Here is a 27,448-nt window from a genome sequence, read left to right on the forward strand (position 1 = left end):
GATGTGGAATGGGAAATGGGGAGACCCTAGCCCCCAGAACTGGTGCGTCTCAGTGGTCTGCGCCTGAGTCACCAAATCCCCACGTCGCTCGGCAGGGCTCTCTGCTTAGACCCTTGAAATTACAGACCATGTAAAACCAGTTACTTAGAAAAGTAGATTTTCAGACTCCTAGAATGACAAACTTATAGCCTTAGGGCTGATAACAGCTCTCAGATTTTTTTCACACAGTTCTTGAAAAAGGAATGAAAGAATAAAAGTGACAATTATAAATTATTTTGATAATTTCCTATAAATGCTGGTCCTACTGTGCTGTTACAACGTGGAGACACAAGAGGGAGCTAGCGATCAAGAAAAGATGTTTTCCTAGGACCACGTCGGGAGATTGACAAGCTTCTGTTGCCCTGGGCCTATGAACCCGACCTTCAGCACCTTGACTGGTTATCATAGGTAGATAATTATGATAACCGGTAATTTTATAAAGCTTCAAAGTTTATGGAATGCCTTCACAATTCTCATGGCATTTCTTTTCATCCCTACTGCAAACCTTGATGATTAATTTCTTAGTTCATTTGTCATTTATTAAGTGTCTGTTACTTCCCAGGCACTATGCCAAATACTGTGATTGGAGTTGGAAATTTATTTAATCAGACTTGAAAATCCCAAGTCTATTTGGGAGCTACACACGATGGTGTAGGAGAGAGGCACGTGTGTGGATTCAGGGCTTTGGAGTCTGACTAATTTAGAGTCCAGGATTGGTCACCAACCAGCCCTGTGACATTAGGCAAATTTTATTAACCTCTCCTAGCAACTATTTCTTCATACATAAAATGGACATAATTATACGTATACACTAAGGCCTTTCTGAAAAGTCAATGGGATGACAAATTTAAAGTTCTAGACAGTAAATAAATGGTAGCTATTAAAATTGCTAGTAATAAGAGCAGTCATTTTTATTATTTTTCTGTATCAATGCTGTCCAACAGAAATGTAAGTCACACATGTAATTTAAAATTTTCTAGTAACCGCCTTTTAAAAAGTATAAAGAAACAGGTGAAATACATTTTAATAATACATTTTATTTAACTCAATATATAGAAAGTATTATCATTTTATCATGTAATCAAGTTTTCAAAGTATTAATAACTATTTTCTTTCTTTTTAATACTGTCTTCAAAATTCAGTGTGTGTTTTACAGCCCATCTAGATTAGGATGCTAAGTTTTCATCAGAAATACTTGATCTGTATTTAGATTACATAAAGTTCAATGTTGAAGAAATGGATTCATACACCCAAGTTGTTCAAACATATTTAAGTTTTCCATCATGTTTTCCTTTATGTGCATCCACGCTGACAAAGCTGTGTCAGCATTTTGCCATGGGGATAGAAAGGAAAATATAAAATAGAAGGTCTCAGCGATGAGTGGAGAGTGGGGGGGAGCGGGGGGGTCAGAACAGGTGGGATTTGGGTCTAGGTCCACGTTGTTGGCCCAGGGAGCTGGACTGGTTATGGGCTGACCCTGCCTGGCTTTTTCTAGTTTCTGAGCACTTACACTTTTTATTCTTTTCCTATCTCCTTTTTCCCCCATTCCTAGCTTTGACGAGATGAATTCCTACAACTGTTGCTGAACATTTCACTAGAAATCCTTCCAGGTCTATAATAAGGGTCCTTCTTATGAACTTCCCAGAAGTCTCCACACGATAACGTAATACCGTATTTTATTAGGTGAACCCGGTAAAAATGCCAGTATTCAGTATTACTGACATCAGCTTTGGTGTGATAGATGCAGTAGTGGCTGTGGACACAGTGGTCCAGGGCAGAGAGTGGTGTGGAGGGAGAAAAGGGTGGTGGGAAGCCTCCTGGGCGCTAATATTAAAGAAACCTTGTGCGAAATAACTTAAGTAGGTATAATTTTTATATTGTGGGGTTCTTCTGAGAATTAAAATACCTGTAAAGAACCTGGCAGAAGGTAATTGCCAGATATTTTAAATTAGTATTATTTATAACTTGAACAATTTTTATTAATAATTGCTATAATAATTGTTGTTATAGAGGGATAACTGCAAATAACAGTGTGATCTCTGGCTACTTACATCATCTTTCTAAGTGTTAGACTTCTCACCCAAAAATAGAGAAAATTATAGTACTTCCCTCGTATGTTTGTTATGAAGGTTCATTCATTTATTTCACATATTGACTGTAACGTGGAGACACAAGCTGACGGGTGTGTGATAAATGTGATTTGTTATTATCATCAATATTTGGTGATGATCATACTCGAAGTGAACTTGGAATATTCCCCAGAGGAAGGGTGGGGTTTGAGTGAGGCACAGAGAGGGAGGATCAGAGGGAAATAACAAGAGAAAGAGGAAGGAAACCAAAGAGCTTCGAAGGGGTCCCGAAACCTTGGTAAGAGAGAGGTTCAAAAGGGAGAGAGGGGTCCATGGCCCGTCCCACCGAAAGATGCATCAGGACGGAGGCAGGATCTGCCCACTGGATCTGCACCCGGGAGTCCTGGACATTTTAGGAGGAGCAGTTGTAGCAGCCGAGGGGCCAAGAGTTGGGCTGGAAGATTGGGTGGTGTGAAGGGGAAGGGAGGGAGGGAGGGAGGGAGACGGTAGGGAGAGTCGGGGATGGAAACTCAGAGAGAGTTAAGGGTTTGCGGGGGGATGGCAGGGTGTGAGTGAATGTGTGTGAGTGGGTATTTTGTGTGTGTGTGTGTGATGTTTTCCCTGGGAGACAGTTAAGAGTGGTGGGAGGCTGAGGACGGTTTTAAATACAGGCTTTATTATTATTTCGGTACAGCAAGGCCAGCAGATCAGGAGAGGACCACCATCACAAAGGCAGTTTGTTACTCTGGAGGCCAGGTCGGGGGAGGGTCAGGGGGCGAAGGGGACACCCCACAGCATGGGGGTGGCTACACGGGGAAGCACCTGGGTTGGTCAGGAGGGGAAGTGTGGACAGGAGCCTTTATGTGCAGGAAGAAAAGGGCGGGCAGGGTAACAGGTCTGGGACTGGCTAGTCTGAATCATTTCAGCCGGTCCCGGGGCCTAGGGACTGTGCCTCTTGTCTGATGCCGGGCCCTTGGGTAACTAGGACTGGTGGACAGCGGAAGGTCAGGGCCCAGAGGAGCCTGAGAGCCAGTGAGGAAGGCGTGGGGTGTGGGCTCTGGATTGGATGGTTTGCATATGAAAGGCATTCCAGCAGCTGAGCGGTTTACAGTCTCTGGAAATTGACTAGCCCTGGGCGTGGCTGTCTCTCCAGGGTCAGCAAGGCCCCAGAAGTCAAAGCATCAGAAAAACAGAAAATAAAAGTTAAACTACAAGAATGGGCAGCTCTGTGTGGCGCCCATGACACTTGACCAGCCTCCTACAGGAGCTGTGAACATCGATCCACGCACACAAGGGAAAAACTAGGGGGGAGAGGCCCAGTGACAGGGCTATAGTCACCCAAGGAAGCAGAATCCCACCCCCTTTCCTCTGACCATCAGCCTTCTGATTTCCAGTGCCCACCCCTGCTCTGCCCCACAAAGGCTGCCACACAAAGTGTGCTTGGGCCTGAGATAATTCGTGACGTTTTTCTTAACGTGGTTATACCATAGGACGGAGAGTGTGCATTTTCCGAGCCCAAGCATTCATAAATGGTGCACGTCCTGGGACATCTTGTCAGTGAACATATTACAGATTTTAAATGAAGCGCATATTGACAGCTGTGGTACGAAGTACCACGGTTCTTGGACCCGTTAAATTGAATCACTTTGAGAAGGGGGGACTTTGTGGCTTTAAACATCAATATTCTGGCTGTAGATAAAACAGAAGCATCTGGCCAGAAGGTAAGAACCTCAAAGGGCTCATGACTCAGAACAGGGAAATAGTTCATTAAATCATGATGTACAGTATTAGTTATCTGGGTCGTTATAACTGAGCTTTAAAATATTAAATACATATGATTGGAACAAGCAAGTGGCTAAATTGATTTTGAAATCTTCTTTGCATGTTTTTTAATGAAGATTGGTTGATATACATTGGTGGCTCCTTTTAAAAATTTCAAAGATTTCATGAAATTGGTTAAGTTCGTTTGCCAATTATTATCTTAACAGCTTCAGGTAATTTTTTTTCTCTGTGATGGTTCCTTTCACCAACCTTATTTTGGCTTACTCTTCAGAGAAATACTAAATTTTTCAAGTTACTGCAAAGCAATCATTTTGTTTTATGACTTGAAACATGAATGTTAAAATTTCTCCTTTTGGGATTAAGGGATTTTATAACAGCCGTACCCAGAAATGGGCACAAATATGCCTTCTGTGTGTGTTAGCCTGTGACTGCCATGGCCAAGGCTCCCTCTCTGCTGCCTGCCATCCTGAGACCGGACTCTGTGACTGCAAACCACACGTGACCGGACGGCAGTGTGACCGGTGCCTGGTAAGACGCCTCCTGGTCATTACATACGATTAACGTGTGTGTCAGCGTTAATGTCTGTAAATGATGCCTTAACTGGTTCAAATGAAATGGAATCCCGACCACCAGAAAGAGCAGGGTCCTGCAACATGGCTGGTGAGTGCTATGTGGCCCTATCTGGAGAGTATGTATTCGGTTTACAGAGCCGTGGAGTGATGTCACGAACACTTTATGAATCTATGACACATGCAGTTGTTGATTTGGGAAATCTTCTAGTAGATACTAGCCACTTACTAAAATGTATTTTGTCTTCTGTGGCTCTGCCCCCGTGAAACAGCACGGCTACTACGGGTTGGACGCGGGGCTCGGGTGCCTGCCCTGTAACTGCAGTGCGTCGGGCTCCCTGTCGGACGACTGCACGGAGGAAGGCCAGTGTCACTGTGTCCCAGGTGTAGCTGGGGAGAGGTGTGACAGGTGTGCCCGCGGCTTCTATGCCTACCAGGACGGCGGCTGTACACGTAAGCTCCTGAATTCAGTGTCTGAGACTTTATTGGAATTCCCAGACTTTTCTCTGAGCTCTCCTTTGACTTCTGTCTAATTCTGTTAAGTCCCTTTACATTTTTTTTTTCTGAACATGTAGGATTTCATACCTTTTTTCTATTTCCTGATCCCTATTCTGGGTAAGTCCACAAGCCTTGGTCAGGCTGTACTAACTGTGTGAGCTTAGACTAATTACTTAACTTTACTTAGTTAGCTTCGGTCTCCTCATCTGTAAAATGGAGAAGTCGATTATTCTCTCCATCCAGGAGTTACCGTCAAGGTTGTACTTAAAGTCCTTAGCATGGCGATTGGCAAACAAGTGCTCCATAAGTGTTAACTCTCTGTTCTCCCCACCGGTGGAGGCCTTTCCCGGTCTTTTCTCTATTTCTCCCACTATGCCCGATTATCTCTCATCCAGGAGCAACTCTCCACAAGGAGGAGCATTCACCTCCCGTGAGACATGGCGGGGTGCTGGGGATCGCGAGTTTTCTTTCAGGAACTAGAAGAGTGATTGAGATTATTAACACAAGGGGAATAACTTGCAGCATCAACTCTGACCCCTTCGGTTGACCCGACGGTCCTGATCTGTAACAACAGCCTGTGTCTCTGTTGTAGCCTGTGACTGCGCTCACACTCAGAACACCTGTGACCCAGGGTCGGGGGAGTGTGTCTGCCCACCTCATACTCGGGGTGCGGCGTGCGAGGAGTGTGCGGACGGACACTGGGGCCACGACCGGGAGCTCGGATGCCAGGTGTGCACTGTCACCTGCACATTTTCTCAACTGAGAATTACTTTGCTGTGTCAGGTTTCACTCTTTTATCTATTCGCTTGATTTTAACCTGTTGAATAGCTTGATGGTTTCTATTCAAAACTCAGTACCGATTGTAGGAATCAAAGTGGAAGAAGCAGAATCCTTAAAATACAATATTCTAAATTTTCTTCAAGAGTCTAGCTGTGGAGTTGATGGTTAGAAGATCAAAAATTTATTTTGGTACCCTTTAAATATATTCTGCAATATATGCTATCTTCCAGGAGAAAGACATAAATCACTTTATTGGGGGTGGGGGAGGTATGTGCGATCTTCAACGGTTCTGTTTTTCTGTGTTACTTTTGTCGGTTAAACTTAGACTTTGCATTTTGAAAACAGAGGGAGCGTTACTGGACTTCTAAAATAATTTTGCTGGACTGCTTTGACCTATTAAGTAGATTGAATTTCAGGCCACGGTCGTGGCCCAGCCTGCACGTGTCACGAGGGTTCACTAACGTCCAGCAGCATAAGTCCTGGCCCCTTGATGGCTTGTGGCAAAGTGAGTCCATATGGCAATAGTGAGAGAGAGATCCATTTGTTTGTATAATCTCCCCACGTTTAGTGTTTTCCTGTAATCCCCATATGTGTACATTAGGAAAATATAAAAGCTGCCTTTTTATGTATTCAGTGTTTTTCTTGCAGGCCTGCAATTGCAGTAGCGCGGGGTCAGCCAGTCAGCAGTGCGATGTGCTCACTGGCCATTGCCCGTGTAAGCCTGCATTTGGTGGACAGACCTGCCACCAGTGCTCCCTGGGGTACAGAGACTTTCCGGACTGTGTGGCCTGTGACTGCGACCTGAGAGGGACACTGGCCGACACCTGTGGCCAGAAGCAGGGTCTCTGCAGCTGTGCCCCGGAGACCGGAACCTGCTCTTGCAAGGTACTAGCGCTCGGCTCCACTTCCTCCCTCCCTCCCACTCGCCATTCTGACTTTGGGGCTTTAACGATTTAAATAAGCACTTGGGTTTTAACGCTTCTCATAATGAGTTTGCACCACCTTCCGGGTCTGGGTTTAAATTCTGTGTATGCTCTTCTAGAATGATGGATGATTCTTTAGAAGGAATTTGTACTGGTAATTACAAGTGTCAGATGATGGGACTGATTTGAAAAACACGCTGAGTTTTCTACCATGTGTTTCGGTTGGCTGAGTAGCCTATCTGTCTTGAATATACAGGTAAAATAGATAACACAGGGCTTCAGGAAGATTTGTGATTCTATACCTGGTAAGTAATTATTCTCTTGTGCGTGCTGGTCAGACTGGAGGACATTTGTGTTTATTATTTTCCCAGGAGGTTAGATTTCAACATCATACTTAACTCCGTGTATTTCCTTTCGTTTGCCCGTTGTGCTTTGTTATTAGAAGGTCCTTGGCCATCTTCTCTGTTCCTTTCCCAGGGTCTGAGAGATGGAATCCTGGTTGATTAGCGGTGGGGGAGGAGGAAGGGGAAACTCATGTGGCTTTGGGGTAACGGGAACATCAGTGGACGTGTGCTTGGTTCACCACATCTATGGTAGCAGTTCTCACCACTGACGGTCAGCACAGGAGGACCTGCCCTAATAATCATCTGGCCCGTGGCTCTCCACCTGACTGATCACTGGTTACCTGGGACCTCCAGGAGGATCCGGGCCCGCTCCTGGAGACTCACCAGGGAATCTGCATTTTCCAAAAGCTTCCAAGACAATTCTGATGATCAGCTGAGTTGGGGAATCACTGAGTCTGAGAGAACTGATGCTCAGAGAGGTTAAGGAACCAGCCTGAGGAGCAGCTAGTTCAGCAGTGTTTGTTCATCCAAAGTTATTTTTGTGTTTTTTCCCATTTCTGTTTGTTCATAAACCGTGTCTCTTTTTTTCAGGTAAAAATGAGTCTGTCACTTTGTCCCCTTTAGGAAAACGTCATAGGCCCTCAATGCAATGAGTGTCGAGCTGGCACCTTTGCTCTGGACGAGGCGGACCCTCGGGGGTGCACCCCGTGCTTCTGCTTTGGGCTGTCACAGCTCTGCTCAGAGGCCGAGGGCTACGTGAGGATGCCGGTGGGTCACGCGCACAGATAAATGTTCTGTTTGCAACCCTCTACCCTTGGGAGTTGGGTGAGGGTGGGAAAGGCAGCCAAGTACTTACATTAAATTTTGCTCTTACTGCATCAGAAATTCTAGGAAGCTGATTTGGGTTAGTCCAGAATCAGAGGTCTGCTTCTGCTGCCCAGGAAGTAAATGGAGCAGGAACCAGGGCGTCAGTGTCGCTCTGTGCTAATCTGTCTGCAGCTTTAGTCGGAGTGAAGAGAAAACTCTCAGCAGTCTCCTTCATGTAATTGAACCTGGCCCAGTATAGGAAGAGTTTGACCCTAAATGCAGTGGTTTAAAGGCATTTTCAGTTCATTTTAATCCAGGTGTTTAAATTGTAAAGAAAAGTCTTTCTTATTCCTGTTTTAATAATGAAGCTGTCTCGTCTGAAACAGTGGAAGAATCTCACGGTCAGAGTGCGGCGTTAATTCACATTCTAAAGTGGCTTTGTCCTCCCCTCCGTGACTAGGTAACGCTGGGCTCAGATCAGCCTCTTCTGCGTGTGGTTTCTCAGAGTAACCTCAAGGGTACGACCGAGGGCGTGTATTACCAGGCCCCTGATGTCCTCCTGGATGCCGTGACCGTCAGGCGGCATGTCCACACAGAGCCGTTTTATTGGCGGCTGCCCGGGCAGTTTCAGGGAGACCAGGTGAGACGTGCACCCAGCCTCCAGCCATCCACATTTCCTGGGTGAACTTTGAAATCACAGTGGCCTGGGTTGGCCTATTGCTAAGTGGAGTAGTTATTGATTCCCTCTTCTAAGTGGGGATGGAAAAGGTTAACACTTGTAAAAATCCCCCAGATGAATGGCTCTTTAAATTTCTCCATTAATTTTGAAAGTCTTTTAAAGTTCAAAACATATTCTCTTTCTTCTTAAAGCAGTCATTCGACAAACATTTATTGTTTTTACTAATAGAGGCTCAATGCAAGCTTGGGTGCTATGGCCCGAGAGGGTCTTCTCAAGAAATTGGCACTCATTTTGGGGGGGAGACAGAGACTTGAAGGCATCATATGCATCTTTGTTTATATAAATATAGCAGTCTGTATGTGAATTCAGCCTGATTTTTAAAACTTGAAAATATGTGCTCTGATGGCTCTGCATAATTTTTCATTCAAAGGAGCTTGAAAGTAGTTAGAATGATTGTTTTGTTACTTTGGAGCTTACCTTTGTTAGTATCATCAAGAGGAAACATTGGGAGGTGATGGCTGTGGCTGTGGCTTTGGTGATGTTGGTCCCATGGGTGTGTACTTATCCCCAAACCCGTCAACCTGTATACAGTACATAAGTACAGCTTTCTACAGCCGATCACACCTTCATGATGCGGTTTTTAAAACTTTTGAAGGATCGCTTACTTAGGAACGATAGCCTGGGTCAATTTAACGATCCATAATTAAGTAGAATTAGAAGGAAGCGCAGCTCAGACAACGTATTCCGCCCACGTGGTGTATTTTTAAGACACGAGATCTCTTTCAAATGGCAGCAGGCTTATGATAAAATAATTTTACACCAGTGCTATGCCAGAGAAGTAAACAACACTGTACCCTTCGACAGCTCATGGCCTACGGCAGCAAACTGCGGTACAGCGTGGCCTTCTATTCTTCCAGTGGGATCGGCACCTCCAACCTGGAGCCTCAGGTGCTCGTCAAGGGAGGCCGGACCAGAAAGCAAGTCATCTATGTGGACGCGCCCGCCCCCAAGAACGGACAGAAACAAGAGCAGGAAGTGGGGATGAAAGAGGTGACCGGGCGCTCTTTTCACACACGCCCCCTCGGGCTGGGAACTCTGCTCTGCATGCAATGAAATCATGAAGCTGCTGTAATAAGAGAGTGAGGAAGAAGGCTTTGGGTCAAAATTCCAGCGGGTGTAGCAGGACTTCTACAAAGATTCAGATTTCACATTCTCAAGAAATGTATATTAGGCTTATGTCAATTTAGTGCAGATTGCATCTTAAATCCTTTATCGTGGTACACGAGTCTCAACCTGCATGGATATGTGGTCTGGAGTCTTTGGCTGCCCTTGAATTTGGAAAGTGTGGATTCCTTCCTCCAGCACATGTTTACTGACTGTCCTCTGCGCGGCTAGCGCTGCCAGAGGTGATGTGAGGCCGTTGATAAATGAGGTGGTGCGGCTGCCACCCCTGGGAGGTGACACGAGAGCTTCCTCACTTAAACTCCGTGTCACTTAGAACTGGGCTCACTGCTGGAGAAATTTCTAAAGGAATTAAGTTCATATGCCTCTGAGGATCTGTACCCTGAATTTAATCGAATGTGCTTCTCATCCACAGAATTTTTGGAAATACTTTAACTCTGTTTCTGAAGAACCTGTCACACGCTCAGATTTTATGTCTGTTCTTAGCAACATTGAGTACATCCTCATCAAAGCATCTTATGGCCAAGGATTACAGCAAAGCAGGTACTTGGAAACTTCTAGAAGTTTCAAAATATTTTCCTTATTTGAAAGCAAACTGAAGGGATTTGATTCACTTTACCCCCATTACCTCCTATCTTTAATATCATATATATTTCTGTCCCTCACCAAAACCTTATTAAATGTTAATATTATTATGAAATATGTGAGAAGTGACAGATTATCCATCTCCTGTATTAATGTGGATATAACATGTAAGTACATAATGGTGATATCTTCTATGTAAACAACAAAACAGTTCTGCTGTTTTCTGCCGTTAAACTGCAGTGGCCATTTCTCTGTCACAATGCATCAAGAATGCCATCCCCTGCTCATGTAGTACTAGTCCCATAAAGAAAACCACCTAGGTTATGGCCAAACTAGTACTTCAGATTCTTTTAGGTGTGCTTTCTCTAACATTATATTGAAGTTCTAAAATTTTGGCTGAGGACCTTCCCTGTATAATGGCTAATGTGCTTTTAGTGTGTTTTTACCCATTTCTTTACAGCTGTGAGTAGGAACTACTCTCAAACTGGCAGGAAAGCTCTGGTTTCATATATGTGCCAACATTATTCTGTAATGTGCTGTCTCAAGAAAGTGTCTTTTTAAATATTAGTGTCTCCTCTCACATTTCTTAACCCAACGGTTTCACAGAATCTCAAATATTTCTATGGAGGTTGGCAGAAAGGCTGAAGAGTCGCACCCCAAGAGGGAGGTGGCATCCCTTTTAGAGAAGTGTCTCTGTCCTCCTGGCACAGCTGGATTCTCATGTCAGGTAGGGAGGCTGTGGTTAAAATCCGTTTCCTGGTTTGGGGTTGCAATATGCGTGTTACAGCAGCTCCAAGTGATGAAGAGAACTGTGTGTATCTATTACGTCATTTTTCCCTTTTAAAAATTACTTGTGGTAAGATAGGCATAAACATAAACTTCACCATCTTGACCATTTCTAAGGTGTACAGCTCAATAGCGTTAAGTACACTCACACTGCTGTACAACCAATCTCCAGAATTCTTCATCTGGTAAAACTGAAACTCTGTACCCAGTAAACACTAACCCCCCTAGGCCCTCCCCCAGTCTCACCCTTCTACTTTCTATCTCTATGCATCTACTACTGTAGGTCCCTCATGTAAGTGGAATCATGCAGTATTTGTCTTTTTGTGACTGGCTTATTTCATTTAGCATGATGCCCTAAAGATGGATCCATGTTGTAGCATGTATCAGAATTTGCTTCCTTCTTTTTTTTTAAAATGTATTTATTTATTTTTGGCTGCGTTGGGTCTTTGTTGCTGTGCGGGCTTTCTCTAGTTGCGGTGAGCGGGGGCTACTCTTCGTTGCGGTGCGCGGGCTTCTCATTGCGGTGGCTTCTCTTGTTGCGGAGCATGGGCTGTAGGCGTGCTGGCTTCAGTAGTTTGTGGCTCACGGGCTCTAGAGCTCAGCCTCAGTAGTTGTGGCGCACGGGCTTAGTTGCTCAGTGGCATGTGGGATCTTCCCGGACCAGGGCTCAAACCCATGTCCCCTGCATCAGCAGGCGGATTCTTAACCACTGCACCACCAGGGCAGTTCCTTGCTTCCTTCTTAAAGCTGAATAATAGTCCATTGGATGGATGGACCACATTGTGTTTATCCATCCATTCATCCGTGGACACTTGGGTTGCTATCACCTTTCGCTATTGTGAATAATGCTGCTACAAACATGGGTGTACCAGTATCTCTCCAAGACCCTGCTTTCAGTTCTTGGGGTTTATACCCAGAAGTAGAATTGCTGGATCATGCGGTAACTCTGTTTTTAACTTTTTGATGAACCACTCTACTGCTCCACAGTGCCACACCTTTCTAATTCCCACCAGCAAAGCACAAGGCTTCCAGTCTATCCATACTCTTGCCAACATGTTATTTTCTGGGGGATTTTTGTTTCGGGGTTTTTTGGGGGGTTTTTGATACTAGCCATCCTAATGGGTGTGAGCTGGTATTTGATTTGCATTTCCATGATGATTAGTGTTACTGAGCATCTTTTCATGTGCTTGTTTAGTCATTTGTGTTTCTTTTTTGGAGAAGTGTGTATTCAAGTCCTTTGCCCATTTGTTAATCAGGTTTCTTGTTCATTTCCTTTGCTTTTGCATTCCCTCAGGACTGCGCACCTGGTTACCACAGAGGGAAGCTTCCAGAAGGTGATGGCAGGAGACCGCGCCCTCTGCTGGCTCCCTGTGTACCTTGCAATTGCAACAAACACAGTGACACCTGTGACCCTGAAACGGGGAAGTGTCTGGTACGCTGGTTTGTTTGGGTGCTTGCCTGACGCAGGCCCTGAGCGTCTACATTTCCAGTTCGAGGTCATACAAGCTTCTTGATTTAGAGAGAGTTTAAATTTAGCTAAATGTAAGATACACATATATTTCCTTCAGAAAGGTCTAGCTAAGTGGTCTGATATTGTTGGTGGAAATTCTCTTATAAATTTTACTTCCTTGAATCTGTTTATGGACATCAATTTGGGAATTCGTCAAGTGTCTCTTGTTTTTACTTGCAGTACTGGTGGTTGTAGCCAAAGTACATGAGAACTTTCTGTCATAGAATTTGAAGGGTCACCTGGAGGTTTCAAAATTAGTTAATGTCAAAGTTGGAAATGTGTTTCTCTGTGTAAAGTGATGCCCTCTCCTTGCATTTGTTAAAAAGTGCATGTTGTCCTGGAGGTCTTAGTGTGCATTTGTTTCCTGGCCACCTACCCCTAGGCTGTCAGGGACACAAGGAGAGTTCTGACCACTGCCAAGGACCAAGTGACCCAGACAGAAGTCTTGTGTTCCTGAGGACAAACTCTTGCATCCAGGATTTTCCTTAAGCCGACAAGACCTTACTGATAACATAGAATAACCCGATATTCTTTCCCTACTCGTGAAACCTCATTCTTTCTGATAACTCATGTGGGAACATTGGTTCCTTGTCTAAATTGTGCCAAGACTAACCTGCTTCAGGCAAAATAACTCACTGAAGGAAAATGAGCTCCCCACCAAGAAAGACACACCAAAGCCTTAGAGATCTTGGCTGTGGCCTAAACACAGGAACCAGGGTTCCCACACCAGACCATCTTCTTCTTCTGTTTGGAAGCATCTTTCATATGTGGAATTTAAAGGCAATCTCCACTGGGAAAACTGTTAAACCGTAGCAGTGCCCAGGTGAATTTAGAAGCTGAAGCATTGCATGGTTCTCCTCAGTTAAAAAGATATGTGTTCACCTTTGCTGACTTCATTATACATCTGGAATCAAAGAATTATTCCAGTCATTCAAGGTAAAATGGACTTAATGAAGATGCAGATAGCTGCAACACTGTTAAAAAATTTATTCATTCTAATCAGCTCACGCTCCAGGCAGAAGTTAAGTCCTAATACAGAAAATGAGAAAATCTCATTTAAGGATTTAAGGAGAATTGATTTCAGGCAACTGCAGGTGAGATGTAATTAGCTAGGAAGGTCCCTTGGCCAATCACGGGGACAAAGGTCACACGGATAGTTTGAGAAGTTAATTGGTTCTTTCATGCTGCATCTTTCCTTGGTGCAGCTAACCACTCTGACAAGATTAGGTACTCCTAGGACATTAAATGATTCCCCTGCCTTTCCTGACCTACCAGAACAAAGTTCTCAGGTCAGCGGCTGACCTGTCAATTTCTACCCAGGAGAGAACACAGCCCACTTAACCCACCGTCGATTTCTTGAATCATCTATCCGTTCATTTCTGCCCTCTCAACTCCCCAGTGTGATCATGGAACACCGACTATGCACAGATCAGTGTGCTTCACATCGCTGTTTGGGTCCCTATACATTTTAGATCCATAATTTAAGGCTCTGAAAGCTGGCCGCACTGGGTATATTTTCTATAAGAAGAATGTATCAGTAATTTCTAGGTTGTGTCAGATGAATGCAATCTTATAATGAATGAAGGCCACAGAGCTGCCAACGTGTCCAGGATGTTTAAAATATGAAGAAAAATGCTCACCCTTCCTTGAGAATAAAAAAATGTCAACTGATATGAAACGTGGTAGTGCTGGGCTATTGGCGGATGAGAATGAGTTCTAACAGTTTCCCATTGTTTTCCTCTCCTTTTGAAACGTGGGGCCCCAGAACTGCAGCCATAACACCGCCGGAGACCACTGCGATGTGTGTGCCCCCGGGTACTACGGGAAGGTGACCGGCTCAGCCAGCGACTGTTCTCTCTGCACCTGTCCTCACGGCCTCCCTGCCAGGTGAGCCTCGCAGGTGCGCTGGCACGCCTGCACCACCCACTGCTGAAGGCGGGCTGCTTCCATTCTCAGCTTCACTTTCCAGGGTCTCCGCGTGATCTGTCTTAATGAATACTCTGCATGTGTCGAGAAAGGCTAATTTTAAGAAAAAGTGTTCATTCTTCCAGCATTTGAAGAGAATCTTTTCAAAAGCAAAGTATCTGTGTGTTAGTTTTGAGTGTTAGAATGGAACCCATTAAAGAAAGGACTTTCAGGTTTTGTTTTTTTGAAGACTAATTTTATCCTCCAACCTATGGAACCAGTGTGCCTAGAGATGAATTGTTATTAATTTTATGAATAATGGTACGAAGACTTCAGTTCCTGTTTAATGCAATGGAATGGGGTTAGAATTTATACATGCTGATGTCTGATGAAGTGCAGAAATGCTGCATGGTAAGGAAATTGGGGCCGGGTTCTACCTCGTACTCATGATGCTTGTATAGAGTTATCTGAACACATAAAAGAACCAGAGATTTTAGGCGGGAATTGGAATATCCATGGGTCCTCTTTGGTTTCAATGAAAATTGTAACTCATAAATAACATTTCATTATTGCTTAGAATATTTGACAAGGCATTGAACATGTATAGATCAAATACCAACTTTTGGTATAGTAAAATGAAGTTTTCCTTTTAATATTTGTTCTAATCTTCTACCTTTTATTGCCTCCAAGTAAGTGTCGCTTGACAGCGAATACCTAATGAGAGACACTGTGTAAACTTCTGTAAACTGTCAAGCATCCTAAAATTTATTGCTACTGCTATTTTTTGTATAAAACCTGTATATAAAGTTTGAATCATCAATTTCACTCATGTAATCTAAGCTATATGAATACTTGCATATGTGTGTAAAGATGGGCGTTGCTTGTACTCACAAGAAATTGGAGGGGGGCACTAAAATATCTGCCTACACGGGATTGATTAAATTCCTAGAGTGTATTGTGGTACATACCTAGAGTGAAATATTGTACCAACACTGAGAAAAGAATAAGGCATTATCTGCATGTACAGAATTGGAGAAATGGCCAATGGAATTATGAAACTGAACATATGATGTGATGCCATTTCGGAAAACATTCATATCCATATGTATGTCCACATCCACAGCTCCATGGCTATAGGTGCCCAGAGAAATGTCTGGACGGGTGTTTTATACTTCTACTTTGCACAGTTCTATACTGTTTGTGTATTTTACTTCTTCAGTTACAGAAAGTCCACACCATCCCCACAGCACACACCCCCTACACACACACACACACTAATAAATTAGTACACTATTAGGGAGAGACGGTATGAGTGTGAACATTCCATATGTGCTGTGCGTCTGAGAGGCCCCGAAAGACACGCTTTGTTTTCTACATATTTTGTGTTTTCACTGAAGTCTGTCCCTTTAGTGTTTAAGGAGGAAAAAAAGTCAGAAGTGAAGCAGGGCTCATAGCAACCCTGTAACTCATGCTGGGAACTTCTCTTACTGGCCAGATACCCCAGCTGTTTTTTTAGTGGTTTGCAGGTACCCAGCCGAGCCTCTAGTTGGTGATTTAAAATGTGGAGGCAGAGGTTATTGAGAAAAAGGAACACGCCAGAAGCTGAAGTCCGCGAGCGAGGGGATCCGCATCTGAGCGGATTATCCAGTCTTCGGCGCTCTGTCCTTTCGCTGCTGTAGCCCATCGCCTGACTCCCCACCTTTAGGTCCAGTTATCCTCAGAGCCCGCCCTCACTCTGCTCTTCTTTCCTCTGCTTTTCCCTCTTGCCCTTCACTGCAGTCAGGTGTATCCCCAGCACTGGTCCAGCTCCCTTCTCCCTGCTGTTCCCCGTGTTTGCTCATAGTCACGTGCGGCTCTCTCCAGCCACCTTTTCATCTAATAAGTCAGATAATTCACGTACATCTCAGAACAAGCCCCTTTTCACCTGGGAAGCTTTCTTGTTTGGTGACTAATTAGTTGTCTTCTGTAAATCGGGCTGCATGCATCCCCTCAGCACTCACATGGTTGTCACTGGACAGGCATCTGTGAGTATCTTCTAGATACAAGAGATGCAACTGCTTGTATCGATTACGTGTTTATTTTCCTTTTTTTTTGCCCAAAAGAGTATAAGCTCTAAAAAACTTGTCCAGTTGTCCAGTGTAATCACTTATTTTTCAGAACAGTATCATGTACCCTAAGAGTAATGAATAGGTACCGTAAGAAAGATTTGAAGTTGTGTATCTGAAAATTCAAAAAAAATTCTTTTCTTCCAGTTTTAGCCGCACTTGTGTCTTGGAAGGTGATCACGATTTCCGCTGTGATGCCTGTTTTCTGGGCTACGAAGGACAATATTGTGAAAGGTATGTCACCTGCCCCTTTTATACGCATAGAACATATTTATGAAAGTGATCGGGAGCCCTGAGCAGTTTGGATGTGCGCGATTGATAATGCAAAACGAAACCCCCCCACCCCCGGCATTAAGATGGGTAGATGCACTTCCTTGTGACCATCTCATCCTCCTTTTAGGAAATAAAATGCAGAATGAGGTGGGTGGGCCTGTGTTCCCTGCACTTCACGTGGCAGAAGTGATTACTGTCCTTGGGAAGCTGCTCTGTGTGGTTACTCACTGGTGTTGACCCTCCTGTCTGTCCTGCGTGTCTCCTTCTGTAGGTGCTCCTCGGGCTACCGTGGGAACCCTCAGATGCCGGGCGGCACCTGCCAGAGGTGTGACTGCAGCCCGCACGGCTCTGTCCACGGTGACTGTGACCGCGGGTCCGGGCAGTGCGTCTGCAGGCCGGGGGCCACGGGGCTCCGCTGTGAGGACTGTGAACCGAGGCACATTCTGGTGGAGAGCGACTGTGTGTGTGGGTATCACTCCTCTCAAGGATGAAAGATGGTTTCTCCTCTCAGATGGTTTCCCGCTACGGTGCCCAGTGGCGTCGGCAGGATAGAGAAAGTCCTATTTTATGTTAACTAATCCTAGATTCCTTTGCATCTGCCGAACTGAACTTTGTGAGGTGCATTTGGAGCCGAGGAGAAGGTTCTAGGATAACAGCATTTATCTCTCCGGCAGTATGAGCAGCACAGCAATGCCAGCTTCATCGTTCAGCTGGTTAATGTTCCCTCTAGTGGAGCCAAGGGTCAGTCAGAGCAGAGAGGTCACCTTTGTGGCTGGTCATTTGTGTCACCAAATTTCACGTATGGCCTCAGCTCTTGGCTGTCATGGAATTTTTTTTTTGCCAGTTCTGATTTATTTGAATAGCAAGTACATGAGGTAGTGACCTTGGGATGTCTCCTCAGTGGTTCGCGGGAAAGGTAGGGAGGAAGCAAGGTCAGGATCATGGCAGTCCAGAGCTCTTTGGCTTTACTTTGTGTGTTTGTCATTAGCAAGACACATCCGTTACTTTCTCCACTCCCCTTCGTTTGTACTTGCTGAAGATGTCTGCAAACTATCTGAGGAAATCACAGACCAGGCCCTGACAGGACATGCACTTGGAATTCATGGCCGTTGGTCCAAGTCAAAGATGGGCAAACGTGCTGTAAAGGTTGGAGCGGCGTTTCTGTGTGGCCCTGGGGAGTCACTAATGTGACCTGCGTCTGGGCGTCGTCATCTGAGAACAGGGGCTTGGGACCTGCTTACCTCCCGAGGCACAGTTGGCATGAGGATGAGATGGGATGAGTCCTCGGAAGCACTGTCAATGTTGTTATTACAGGATGCCGTGCGCACGCACGGGAAAACGTGCCGGCCGCTTTGCTTTAACTTGAACTTCCTCTACCCTGTAGCCTGTGACGATGAATGTGTAGGCGTGCTGCTGAATGACATGGACCATGTGGGCGAGGCCATCCTCTCTGTGAACCACTCCGGCATCATCCCTGTCCCGTATGGGATTTTGTCAAACCTGGAAAATACAACGAAATATCTCCGGGTAGGTACTAGGAATACAGAGGTAGATAGAAACATGTGTCATGGGGAGGTGAAGAGTCGGCCTGGACAGTAGGGGTTAATTTTCTCTGTCCATGCTCCCCATCAGTGCAGGAGCCTCAGTCCCAGTGTCCAGCGCTGGTAGGCGCCAGGCCTTCTTCCCCTGAACCTGACCGGGGACTTCACCACCCACATGATAACTCGTTTCACTGTGGGACAGCTCTAATTGGTCAAGAATTGATCCATAGATGCCTCCTTGTAGATTCTTCCTCTGTGCTCCTCTTTCTGCTGCCTTTTGGAATAAGACAAGGTCCGCTCACCCCTGTTTATAACAGGTCTTTGGATGGTTGAAAACAGCTGACCTAATACAAACACAGAAAAAGAATCAGGATGGCATCTTCTTTAATGTGCTGAATGAAGATGAACTATTTTCTGTCAGTGTATTATTCTTAACTGGAGTTGCACGGCACAAAAGTTCCTCCTCCCTGGAAGACTATATGAAAATCTCTGGGGGTAAATCATAGCTTTATGTTTAGTTAAAATCTGTGTTTTGATCTGGGTCCAAAAGAAGGTGGGAAGGTAAGAAATTGACTTACTAGACAGCATTTTTTCATTCTAATTGGGAAAAAATGTGATTCTTAATTTGGCTTAAAGCCTACGCATGAGAATTTGAGATATTTAATTCACTGTGTTATGCAGTAATGCCTGTGTGTGTGTGTGTGTGTGTGTGTGTGTGTGTGTGTGTATGCGCGCGTGCGCACAGTGGAATCCAGCTGCTTCAGTGATCCACTCTTGTTAATCCCGGTCTTTTCTCTAATGGAGTTAAGAAAGGTTAGGAAACTCTAAGAGATGTTTCTATATTATTTGTCCTCAAATGGAACGAAATGTTTTGAAAGATAAGAAAAAAAAGGAAAGAAAGAAATGTTTAAGTTTCTTTTCCACTCACTATAGACACGGTCAGTAAGTACTACCTCTGTCAGTTTGGGCTCCAGCAGTACAACTATATTTCTTTTTACCACGTGAGATAAACACTTGATTTCAACTTTAACTCTTTTTGAGTGATTTTCCCTCATTTAAACCACCTTGTTAATTCCCTTAAATGACTTTTTATGTTCATGTAAAGTTTTCAGGAGTTTAAGATTGTGAACCCTTCACTTTTTCTTGTTTTCACTGTTGACCTACACTGCGACTTGGGCAAGTTGATAACTGTCTTGACCGTAAACAATAATGTAGCCCCTTCAAGTGTTGTTATAAGGTTTGAATAAAGTCATACAAGTAAAGAAATTAGAAGAGTGTTGGCATAAATTAAGCACCTAGTTGTTAGTAATTATAAAGGCTTTTCTTTACTTAATACTTTTGTATTTTAGCTTAGTAAGCGTTTTTTGAGGTGTTAGCAATGATAGTTAAAATTTACGTGACTCTGCTGTTGAAGTTCGGCCAGACTCACCCAGGAATTGCAGCAGTGTCAGTTCTGCACAACCCACCAGACTTTAAATTCATATCTATATAGGAAATACAAGCGAAAGATGGCAGTATGGAACCATGTTGCTGAAGTCAAAACTTAAGTGAATGTGATTCATTTTATTTTTTAATGCAATTTCAAGGAAAGGAGAATTTCTTTCTATGAACAAAAAAGGTAATAACAGGTGATTGTTAGTTAAGAACCAGAAGATTTATTTTGAAGCGTTATAATTTGTTTTCTTCATTCTTTTAGGACTCTTTATTAAAAGAAAATATACAGAAAGAACTGGCAAAGATTCAGCTTGAAGGTGTCTCAGAACAAACAGAACACCTGCAAAGGAAGGTCAGTTCTTCACGTAAAGGGCCCGATCCTCCCACCCACCCCAGCCCTTGTGAGCCCTTGCCGGGGGCTGCCTGGAAGGTTCTGATCAGATCTGGGCAGCCTCTTCCTCCCAGGAGCTGTGCTCCAGCTACTTTGTGTTCAAATTGGTTCTGATGCTGCCAGCTTCTGTGCTTTAGTGGGAAGAGGCTCCTGATTTAATTTCTGCTGTCCTGTCTGTCCGCTGAGGGAGGAGTCGGGCTGCCACTTCACCATCACCTCTCATTTCCTCCTGTGAACCAGGGGTGGGTGGCATGAAAAGATGGGGCTTCTTCCCTGTCCTGGATTCACTGCACATGGTGAGAACGGAGGTCCCCACCCCTGCCCCCAGCACCAGCGCAGCTCCTTGTGTGGTGTCGGCAACACTCAGGCTTCAGCCCTGTGCTTCTGATTTGTGGACTTTGATGTCCGCAGGGGGTTATTTATTCTGTTTAGCCCATGCCAGATGAATGGTTTCTAGTGACCAAAAAAGAATCTGCTCATTTGCAGATGGTGAGGGAGGCCTATTGCTAAATTTATAATTTTCACTCATGGATTTTGTGTGTGTGTGTGTGCGCGCACACACACACACATAGATATGCATGTATGCACGTTGATACGTGTATGATAGTGTATCTGTGTATATATGTATCTTGTCTCTGTCTCTCAACATCCACACATGTATACAATCGTGCACCCTAAAATGTATTAGCCTGGCTCCTGTTAATTTAGAATTAATGATGATTTGGGAAGGGTTTAAAGGTTTATGTGTGGGCTTTAAAGTACCTCAGCAAGCAAACATTTGGTAGGAAGTGATAAGCTGATGAAAATAAATTCTTTCTATCCATTAAAGAAGATTCTCTTTGGATTTTGACTAGAAAACACTTTTAGAACCATTCTGAGTTCCCTTACATTCCTGGAAATTACGTTTGTAATTTATGAAACCTTTCTTTTCACAAATTAGAACATTCCTAATAAAAATAACAGCTGAGAGTAGCCCTCAGCCCCTGGACTGCCGGCCTAACAGACATCATCCCACTTAATCATCATGAAGTCCTGTGAGGCAGTGTTATTATGACTCCAGGTTACTGGTGAGGCTGGGGGGGTGTTGAGTACCAGGTCTCCAGCCTGGCAGAAGCAGGCCCGTTTGCCTAACTCTATGTCTTAACTCCTTGACTAAGTTCTCACGGTCAATAGAAATTAATAAGATTTTACTTGCTAGGTTCTGCATATTTGGGTCCTAAAGTGGACATGAGGTCTTCACAATGGAGACATTGGGGGAGTCTGTGGCTTCATGGCCAATTAGGTTGCCTTTAAAAAACTAGACCATCTTTTCTCACACAGAGTGAGCAGTAAATCAGTTCATGAACGACCTAGTCAACTTCCAACCCAACTGTTGACCTTAGCGTAGGTGATGGTGTACATCTTCACTCTGTGTTCTAGAATATGTTTTGTTGCTTAAAAGAGACAACATCTGGAGTGCCGAAGTTCGCATTGTATTCAAAGTCAAACTAAACTGAGGCCTTTATTTTCCATCAGCTGGACAGAGTGTTAACACGGAGCCAGCATGTGACCAGGGCCACCGAAAGAATCCTCGACAAGAGTCGCGACCTCCTGACGTTTACTGAGAAGCTGCAGGCAGACATCCAAGGTAGTGTCCTCGGAGCCTCGTCTGGCGGGTCTGGCTTCCTTGGTAGGAAAAGCTTATTCGCTTCACTCAGCACATGAGTAACCATGTGCTAGACTCCTAGACTGGACACCTGGAGCCTTCCCTGTGTCCACATTGTTGTCTTTCATTGAGAGTTTTATCTTTTAAAAAATGGGCGTTTCCTTTTTTCTTTTGCACATTATGCCGTACCCTTCGGTCCTTAGTATCAAGTAGATATGGTGCCTCCCCATCCATTATGAATTTGTCAAATGAACACTTGTTAAACAGAGCACATTTGCCGAGTGGTGAGCCGAGGTCCAACAACAGACCACGAGAGAAGATGAGATAGAGCAGTTGATTACTCAGGGGGGCGCAGCCTGAGGAAGTAGCCAGCCCACCTCAAGGGGCCACATGAGGTGGTCAAGGCAGGGTGCAGGCAGAGAGAGGGAGACAGGACCTGGAGCGCAGGCCTTTATTAGGGTTTGTGCGTGGAGTGCTTTGGGGTTCCTGGGCTAAGGCCAGATTGGCCAATCCAAAGCCAAAGAGCAGGGTTTTGGTAAGTCCCTGGGGACCTTATCTACGGGGCATGTAAGGGGAAGGCGCTGGGAGACAGGAAGACTGTTGATCACTAGGGCCATTGGGGAAGTCATATCCAGAACTTACATTTGCTTTGCCCCTGCGGCTGCGTCTAGGACATATGCTTGCATGAGGGGCCAGTGTTAGTTTAAGGGCCCTGCAGGCCTCTTAGCTGAATGAAATGGACACAGAGGCAGCAATACCACAGAGTAGCTTAGCTAAACTCTCAACACCATCTCTCTGCCCAGAATAGGAGTTGATGGGATTTGGAGCTTCAGTGTGGTCCCAAAGTATGTCCTAATATCAGAGTAATTTACTCCCTACTCAGCTGGGATGTCCCATCTGATCTGGCTTTTAGAATGCTATTGTCAGTTTTTTGGCTACCAGAAATTCTGGCTTTTCATTTTGGATTATGGCGTAAGGGCATAAAAAGTATAGACTCCAATACGAATCAGACTTTATAGGGCAAAAGGTAAGGATATTATTAGAACAAATGACATGTTTTTTAATATCAAGTATTGGTGGTTTGTTCCTGCAGTAAATATTACTGAGTGCTTCTACATGCAAATGTTCGTGCCAGGGGCAGGGAATGCTGCCGTGAGCATGGTAGCCACAGCCCCTGCCCTTACAGAGTTTATGGGTACTGGGGAAGCAGACATGAAATAAACCAGTAATCCCAAGTCCATGAGTGTTTTGACAGAGGATGTCCAGAGTGCATTGGGATATATGGGCTGACCTGGCCCGGCTAGAGGTTCAACCCAGTTTAGGTGAGCAGAGCAGGCCTTACTGGAGAAGGTTCTAAGTTTTTCCATTTTAGTACTGTCCATTTTTGAGAGACTTAATTCAATGATTGATAAATTTTCTCCGTAGAAATCATCGAAAGGGCAGCAACTCTGAATCAGACCTTGGATGAAGATGTCCAGTTACCCAGTTCTACTCTTCAGAATATGCAAAAGAACATTACTTCATTGCTGGAAATCATTCAGAAAAGGAATTTCCTGCAGTTGCACCAAAATGCCACCCTTGAACTCAAGTAAGTGCCTGAATACCATTCGTGACACAACCAATTAGAGGTAGGAACTTGAAAGCTGAGGGGGAAGGAGGCAAGTGGAGGAGGAGAAGGAAAGAAAGCTCTCAGTGGGGCAGGAGGTCATAGGAGAAGAGCTGGGTGCTGGCCCCTCCACAAGAGAAAAGTGTGATCAGTAGAATTTCTATCTTTGCTATTACGTCATAGGTTCGGTTTTTCTCTGTGACCCTGAAACAGCATTTCTACTTAGTGTGGACAAAAAGAACCTCATGGTACTGTCTTTATTGAAGATTAAGTATAATGCTGTAAACTCTCATGGAAGCAGACACAGGCAGTGGCTACCGCTGAAGCTGTGAACTCTAGGACAGATTGACATCATGCCAGATTAATTTAGGTCAGTTACGCACACTGTCATCAAAACCCATGATGTGAAATGACAGATCACAAAGAATTGTTAGACATGGTCACTAGGAGCTTGTAATTTGCTTTCAGGCTTTTTTCTTAGTATTTTCACACAGTAATTACTTGATGTAATAGCAAAGCTGTCTCTCTGCCGGGTTGTGATAAATGTCTTAAGTACTGGTTTAGTCACATAATACTCCATCAAAACTCCAGTCTCTATAGTGAGATGTTTAAACTATTTTTAATATATTTTGCTATTTTAAAGAATGTTGTAATGGACAACTTAGATAAGAATCTTTTTCTGTATTTCACATTATTATCTTATCAGGGTACATGTTAAGGAATGAAATCATTTAGCCAAAGAGTTTGCATTTTGAGGATTCCCGACTTGCATTGCCAAATTATTTTCTAAAAGGCTTTTAAAAACAACATCCACTTCTGCCGGCAGCACACGGGAGAGCTGAGCTTACATCTTTCTTCATCACTGAATGGGATTTTTGACATTGTTGTTAATCTGTTCTGTGAGAAACAAAAGGAGGAACTTACTGTGGCGTGGGATTTGGAGACGGGACTAGTAATCTAATTACTAGAACATTTGTTAGGGCCCAAGAAGGGCCCTGAGGGGACTACGGACTGGTCCAGGGGAGCTCAGAAGTGGGCGAGGGCCCAGGGGACGGGGAAGGGGCTGCCGTCTACGGAGCACCTCTTCTGTGCTGGGCGGTGTGGACTTCACCCCTCATGGACCGCAGGTGCTCATCCCTGCCACCTTTGTTAGCTGGGAAATATCCAGCTGGAGAAACTGAGGCCCAGAGAATAGTAGTAACTTGCCCCACGTGCAGGACAATATGAAATCTGGCTACACACCTAAATCTGTCTGACATTAAACCCCGTTATTTTCCAGCCCAAAACAACAGGAAGTACCATTTTAGACCCAGTCCATAGAAGATGGGTGGGTGGAACTTCGATGGTCAGCTCAGAGACCATGGCTGTGCACCTACACTAGATTATAATCACCTGTCCCTGACCCAGTCCCTCCCCAGCATCCTCCCTTCACTGGATGCATGGCGCGGGGACCCCCACAGGGAAAGGCTCATACCTCCATGCGGGTGGTCCCAGGACCCGCCTGCAGCTGAGGCAGCCACCCCAGGGCACCCTGCTCTCTCCCCACCCCCCTCAGCTCCCTGCTGCCTCCTGGACCGCATGTAAACATCACGTATTCACTCCAGCCTCCCTCTTCGCTCACCATCTCCCCCCATCCACCCGGCTCCAGCTCATCCTAGGCTCAAGGTCCTCCCAGTGCCACGCATGGTCGGTCATCTCACTCATTCTCTCCCCCGGCTGCACGTCTTTCCCTCGGATGGGGAATCCCTGCAGATCCCAGGAGTCATTTTGCAGGGGTCCTCCCCGCCCCAGTACCTTCCATGGTCATGTCATTTGGTCAATAAAGTGGATTGAGCCCACAGGTGGCCCGCATTGTGCTAGGACTTGGGGACACAAAAGAGAACAATAACGCCTTTTTGCCCACTAGGAGCTCAAAGTCCAACTGGGAAAAGTTGACTTTCTGAGTAGCAGTTGAGAGGAAGGGGAGAAGGCAGGGGGCCCTCTCCCCACCTGTGCCCCCTGACCCTCGTCCCCACTAGGCCCTCCTCCTGTCACCCTTTCTCTGTCATTGTAGCTCTTCTATTTCTATTTGGAATAAAGTTATTGATAAGATTCTTGATCTCTCTCTTTAATTTGTAAGTTAAATTATCACTACTGAGACCTTTTATTTAAAAAAGATGTTTAAATGCATTGTCAGGCCTCCACTTTCTTCCATCGATAATCCCTGTACTTAGGTCATTTCAACTTTCATTGATTATTTTAGGAATTATTTCTCAGCCTTTTTATTATAATTCTTAGAAGAGTGATAATTTATGCTGGAGTACGGCAGTCCTGTAAGTGAGAGTACTTAGCACACAACCTCGTTGCTTATCGTGCGTGTGTCAGGGTCCCCGAGGCCACCTCCACACTCAGAGTTTCACCAGGACTCCCGTGACTCAGGGCTGAGATTTCCTAGAGCGGCGCATTAAGGATGCACCGCTGGATCCTGAGGAAGATGCAGGGGAGCTGGCAGGAGTCCACGCGGCCTCCCGACACGCTCTCCATCCCAGGAGGGACCACAGAGCACACTCTCCCCCCAGCAATGAACATGCAGCAGCTTGTGTGTGATGCCCAGGGAAGCCCATGGAGTTCAGCATCCGAGGTTTTCGGTGGGGGCTGGTCCCATAGGCTCCCTCTGCCCAGCACATACCCACATTCCAGACTCCCAGGAGGGAAGCAGGTGTTCAGCCTAAACCACATTGTTTGCACAAACAGTCGAGGCAGTGAGCCACCCTTATCAGTCGGGGGACAGCGGGGGCACTTGCAGACGCCAGCCGAGGGCCAGCCTGGCAAGCAGGCCTTTCTAAGGGTAGCCAGCTCCGGCCTGCTATCTTTCCCTTTACTACACCCTATAAATTATCCTTTGCAGCTGTGTTTCCCAACCGTTTTCCACGCAGGTGTCCCTGGACCTATCAAAAGATATTTCACTAAAGAAATGTGTCCTGTGCCCAGATAATTTGGGAAATGCAGTGTCTTAAGGAGAGACAAGGTCTTTACTACAAGTCTTCAGGCTGATGTTTCATGGATCTCCAAAAGGAGCCTGGAGAACACAGCTAAATGTACTGCAGCACGCAACCCTTTCTCATGGAACTTGCTTACCTGTTCACGGCACTAGTGTTGTGGAGAAACGCAGTTTGAGAAACACTGTTTTACTGTGTTAACTAAATAAATTTTACAGGAAGAAGCTAAGGAAGAGTGCTGAGGGTTTTTGTGTTTTTCCTTTTTAGTCTTTCAAGTCACTGCTGACTATATCATTTCATCTGATCCCAGTTTAGGTGGTAAATTCATTTCATAGATGAAAATTTGACCTCTATATTTAAATTTCTTAGAGAGATACCTTCTTTAACAATATGAATTGACAGATTCATGGCCAGACGTTAGGAATATATTGGATTTATTTGTGTGTTTCCCATGTGCTTTTTTTAGTTCTTGTTGCCTGTATCATAATGCAACATCTTGCTATCATTTTGATAATCATTAAAAATCATAAGAATGTTCAAATAATTCCTGACAATGCTCTAATGATGTCAGAGCTCAATTATGTATCTTTGGAAAATGTTTTTTTGTGGTGTTTAGCCCAGCGATCTGATAACCTGTGAAAGCTAAGGGTGATTTACAAGGCATTTTCCATGAAATTTTTCAAAGTTCTTCTGACAAATTGAAGCAAGAAGTTAATGGGATATATTCAACCACTGCAAAGTTCTGTAGTAGGAAAGTTGTATCGTTCTACAGAGCTTTAAGTTTAAATCTGATTGAAATAGCAATTTATAAAAGAATAGGGGAAAATGTCTTTCAATTTCCTAAAGCTTGCTTTTATCCATGGTACAAATTATATCTTTATGGCAATTTGGATTTGAAAGTTTTTATAAAATCTGTTTTTTAACTAGCTGCAGAAAAACCTTTATATTGTATAAATACACTGGTAACTTGAGAGCAAATCACTGAAGAGTCTTTTTTCAATTTCTGGCCATATTATA

The 27,448-nt window shown here is 44.6% G+C and overlaps 1 protein-coding gene across 1 annotated transcript in view; it reads left to right on the forward strand.

Moving 5' to 3' along the window:
* Positions 1 to 27,448, forward strand: part of LAMA1 (laminin subunit alpha 1) — a 145,490-nt gene that overhangs the window by 71,866 nt on the left and 46,176 nt on the right. The window contains 17 exon segments of the mRNA XM_068562441.1: positions 4,312 to 4,418; positions 4,732 to 4,912; positions 5,550 to 5,686; positions 6,386 to 6,622; positions 7,629 to 7,772; positions 8,272 to 8,451; positions 9,355 to 9,540; positions 10,088 to 10,215; positions 10,864 to 10,984; positions 12,338 to 12,475; positions 14,319 to 14,440; positions 16,711 to 16,797; positions 17,108 to 17,301; positions 18,221 to 18,363; positions 20,074 to 20,163; positions 21,718 to 21,829; positions 23,273 to 23,435. Coding sequence (XP_068418542.1) covers positions 4,312 to 4,418; positions 4,732 to 4,912; positions 5,550 to 5,686; positions 6,386 to 6,622; positions 7,629 to 7,772; positions 8,272 to 8,451; positions 9,355 to 9,540; positions 10,088 to 10,215; positions 10,864 to 10,984; positions 12,338 to 12,475; positions 14,319 to 14,440; positions 16,711 to 16,797; positions 17,108 to 17,301; positions 18,221 to 18,363; positions 20,074 to 20,163; positions 21,718 to 21,829; positions 23,273 to 23,435 — 2,470 coding nt within the window.

This window comes from Eschrichtius robustus, chromosome 14 (genome assembly GCF_028021215.1).
Source record: "Eschrichtius robustus isolate mEscRob2 chromosome 14, mEscRob2.pri, whole genome shotgun sequence".
Lineage (NCBI taxonomy): Eukaryota > Metazoa > Chordata > Mammalia > Artiodactyla > Eschrichtiidae > Eschrichtius > Eschrichtius robustus.